This window comes from Orycteropus afer, unplaced genomic scaffold, assembly GCF_000298275.1.
Source record: "Orycteropus afer afer isolate SDZICR_OR568_19922 unplaced genomic scaffold, OryAfe1.0 scaffold00004, whole genome shotgun sequence".
NCBI lineage: Eukaryota > Metazoa > Chordata > Mammalia > Tubulidentata > Orycteropodidae > Orycteropus > Orycteropus afer.
The window spans coordinates 16857673-16861629 of NW_006921591.1; the positions used below are offsets into that span (position 1 = coordinate 16857673).

General features: G+C 38.3%; 1 protein-coding gene across 1 annotated transcript in view; it reads left to right on the top strand.

Annotated features, from left to right (window-relative positions):
• The window catches only part of EPB41L5 (erythrocyte membrane protein band 4.1 like 5), a 334801-nt gene that overhangs the window by 125006 nt on the left and 205838 nt on the right, over positions 1 to 3957 (top strand). The window contains exon 10 of the mRNA XM_042780516.1: positions 3338 to 3407. Coding sequence (XP_042636450.1) covers positions 3338 to 3407 — 70 coding nt within the window. The remainder of the gene's footprint in view (positions 1 to 3337; positions 3408 to 3957) is intronic.

The following is a 3957-nucleotide window of genomic DNA, read 5'->3' on the forward strand; positions in this document are numbered from 1 at the left end:
GGGGTTTAGTCCACTTTTGTATCCTTCCCTTCAAGGCTCAGGGGTCCAAGATTATCTTCTGTGTCTGTGTTAATTGGTTTCCCTTTTCTTTGTTGAAGAGTGTCTGTGCAGTCCTTGTGCCTAGTTCTCCATCTTGCCGGAACTCCCCGGCTAAATGGTTTTTGCCAAGAAATTAGACTTTAGGTCTAATTGGGTATGGGTATGTGACTTTTCTCTTTTCTTGAGCTGCTTTCGGGGTTTTTTGTTTGTGTCTGGTTTTGGTGAGTTTGATTATATGTCTTGGTGATTTTCTTATGAGATCTATGCTATTCAGGGTTCGTTGAGTTTCTTGAATGTATGTCTTCTCATCTTTCATGATCTTAGGGAAATTTTCTTTTAACAAATATAAGACAGTTTTCTCAGTGCCTTTTTTTTTAGTGTCTTCCTGTTCTTGAATTCCTTTCATGCCTAAGGTATTCCTCTTGATTATGTCCCACTTAATTCTTAGACTTTCTTCATTTTTTTGTTATTTTTACTGATTGTTCCTATAACAGATTATTGTTGAGAGAGTTGTCTCCATTTTTGCTTATTCTGTCTTCCATTGATTTGATTCTCCTCCTTTGTTCTTTTAAAATATCATCTATTTGTGAAATTTTAGTATTAATCTTCTTTATTTTGTTGGTTGTTTTTGTATGGTTTCTAATTTTCCATTTATTAATTTGTTCTATAGTTTTGTTTTTTTTTAAATTTGAGTTTTTTAGTGTTTTTCTTGATTTTGTCTGTAGTTTTCTGTAACTTTCTCTCCACATGTTGAAGATACCTAAATATAAGTCTTTTGGATTCCTTGTCAAGTAGTTCTACTAGAATTTCTTCTTCTGGAAGATTTTCTGGGCTTGTATTTTGATCACTTATTTGGGCTATCTTACCCTGTTTTTTTTTCTGGAATTTGAAATTGTCTATTTTCTGAGACATTGTAGTGATATTTTTATAATATGTTGATTGTATGTTGGTTTGTTTCACCCTCTTTTTTTTTGTTTTGTTAAGTTTTAATGTATCTGGGCAACAGATATATTAGAATACAGAAAGAAGACTGGGCAATTTAATCCTGTAAAGATTTACTGTCTTGGAAATCCAAAGGTGGTTGCTTTGAGTTGGAATCGATTTGATAGCAGTGAGTTTGGCTTTTGGTTTGGGCAACAGGGCTTTCATGTTACTCTGATTGCTAGTTTGGAATCACTGGTATGCTCACCCCCATCTCCATGTGGATTTAGTAGCAGGTGTAAGTGTGGGTGCCAATCTCTTTATCAGTGATCGTGTTGAACACTTGAGCATAGGCTGGGTGGGTGTTGGCCATTGTTTGTCATTGGTCCAGTGATGGTGGTGCAGGTGGTGACACTTTCCCAGTATTGCTCGTGGGGCAGCAGGTGTTTGGGGGTATGGCTGGGTAGAATTGCCGGCTTCCAATTGCTGGGCAAAGATAGAAAGATAAAAAAAGTATATCACGAAAGGAAAAAAGGTTGATGGAGGAAATAGGCAAAAGGAAAAACAGGTTGAGAAAGGCGAGACTTAGGAAACAAGAAAAATTGAAAAAAGGAAAAGAAAAATGAGAAAAAGAAGAAAAACAAATGACAAAAAATAAAATGTGGCACAGTAGTGGTGCAAGTGGTACTAGTTAAAGAGGTTTTCCATGGAAGTGTGCCATTCACTCTGTGGAAACACTCCTTGCCACTTATGGAGGGCAAGACAGCAGTATTGAAGTCAGAATTGGTGGGTGAGGTACTTGTGTAACTGAATTTAAAAAGAAAAAGAAGGGGGGGGGAAGATAAGAATAAAAGGGAGAAAAAAATAAGGTAAAGGGATAAAGAAGGACTGAGACGAAGGAAGGAAAAAGAAGAAAAAGCTTGTCACGTGTTAGCTGCCAAACACAGGTATAGCAAGACCATGGAGGTCACTTCACATTCCCTTGCTCTGCTGGAGTGCACCCCTCCTACTAGAAAGGGGTTGTTGGGGCAGATCTGCTAACCCAGTAGACCACGGGGTACAGGCTCCTCTCTTCTGGATTCCAAATGGAAAAGGTCAACAGACAAGGAAGAAAAAAGGAAGAGGAGAAAATGAAAAGGTAGGGGAGACACACAAAAAATTAAGCAGAAATATAAAGAAAAAGCAGCACAGCACTGGCAGTGGGAGGGAGTTTGACCAGCCCCTGAGTGGGTAGCAATGGGGAAGGCTGTGCTTCAGGTCAGTGGGAGATTATGCAAGTTATGAAGAGAGGACACACCTCACTGGTTGCCTGTGTGGGTGCCGGAGCTGTCTTAGGCAAGTGTTACAGTTAACTGCTTCCTGCTCTGTTGGAACGCTGCTTGCAAAAATTAGAATGGTTGTGATGTGCCAGTTGGCAGTTTACTGCTGCTTGCACTGTTTTCCTCTAGTCTTTTTTTCTCATTGGTATTTGATCTACTTCTTTATCCTTTCCTTTGAAGCTCAAGGATCCAAGAATAGCATCGTAGCCTTTTCCTTTATTTTTTCGAATCTTTGTTATACCAGGTCTAGATACTGTATCTGCCTACTCCACCATCTTGGAACCTCCCTTCCTTTGTTGTTGTTATATGCCCTCAAGTCGGACCAACTCATAGCGACCCCTCCTTTGGTTTCTGAGGCAGTATCAGTACGGAAGTAGATTGCTCCATCTTCTTCCGAGGAGTGGCTGGTGGGTTTGAACCGCCAGCCTTCTGTTTAGCAGTCAACTGCCTTAGACGCTACTTTACAAGCCTTGTGGTCTTTCTTGTATCCAGTACCTATGCTGCTGCTTTAACAATGAAACTATTTTTCCTAGACCTAGAGAATCTCTTAAGTTGGGGCTTCTGAAATATACGTGTATTTCTTCATTTTCTTTTTCCTTAGCAAATATGTGAAGAGCTCTGGTGGTATAGTAGTTAAGGTATTTGGCTGCTAATCACAAGGATGGTTTTGCAAACCCATCAGCTGGTCCATGGAAGAAAGATGAGGCAATTTGTTTCTATAAAGATTTACAGTCTTGAAAACCCAATGAGGGTCTGTTTGAGTCGGAATTGACTTGATGGCAATGAGCTTGAGTTTTGGTTTAACATTTATAATGTCTGATATGTGTTCTGTATCAGTTTGCCAGAGGTGTTGGTTTTGAAAGATATATATGTTTTTCTGCTATCCTATTTTTTAGATTGGGGGCTTTTTGGATGGGCAAAGCACATAGTTTTTATCCTCATCAATTTTGAATTCAGAAGTTAGATGATTAAGTGTACCTGTAGTAAAAAAAATACGTATTTTTAAATTTAGAGGCCATTCATTTGTAACATGCTGTTATTTTTCTATATTATTGTAGGCCCAAGATAACCAGATTGGATTTTAAGAAGAGTAAATTAACCCTGGTGGTTGTAGAAGATGATGATCAGGTAGGAGTTGTATTGCATTCTTTAATAATGGTGCCCATGTTATGTGGTAACTTACATCTCTGAAATGGAGACTGTATCTCCTTGTTTTATAGTCACAGAACAGAAACTTAGTAAAATGAGTAATTTAATTAAATATTTTCTTGTCTCAGATCACATCATCCTAAAATATAGTTTTTTGTCCTTAAGATTAAAGATGGGAGCTCAGGTAGCATAGTGCCTAAGACACTTGACTGCTAATCAGAAGGCTAGTGGTTACTTCCATAGTGATACTGCCTCAGAAACCCAAGGAGCGGTCGCTATGAGTCAGGTACGACTCGATGGCACATAGCAACAACAAAAACAAGATTAAAGATAATATAAATGGTTATTCCTCTTTCTTCATTGATAATATATTTGAGATATATTTTTTAAAATATGACATTTAAATGACTTCTAATTTGTCCCCTGAGGACATGATCCAAACGAATAATCAAAAAGATCTACCTAATGTTTTAAATAGGAGCTCTGGTAGCATACTGGCTAAGACACTTGCCTGCTAACCAGACGGCTG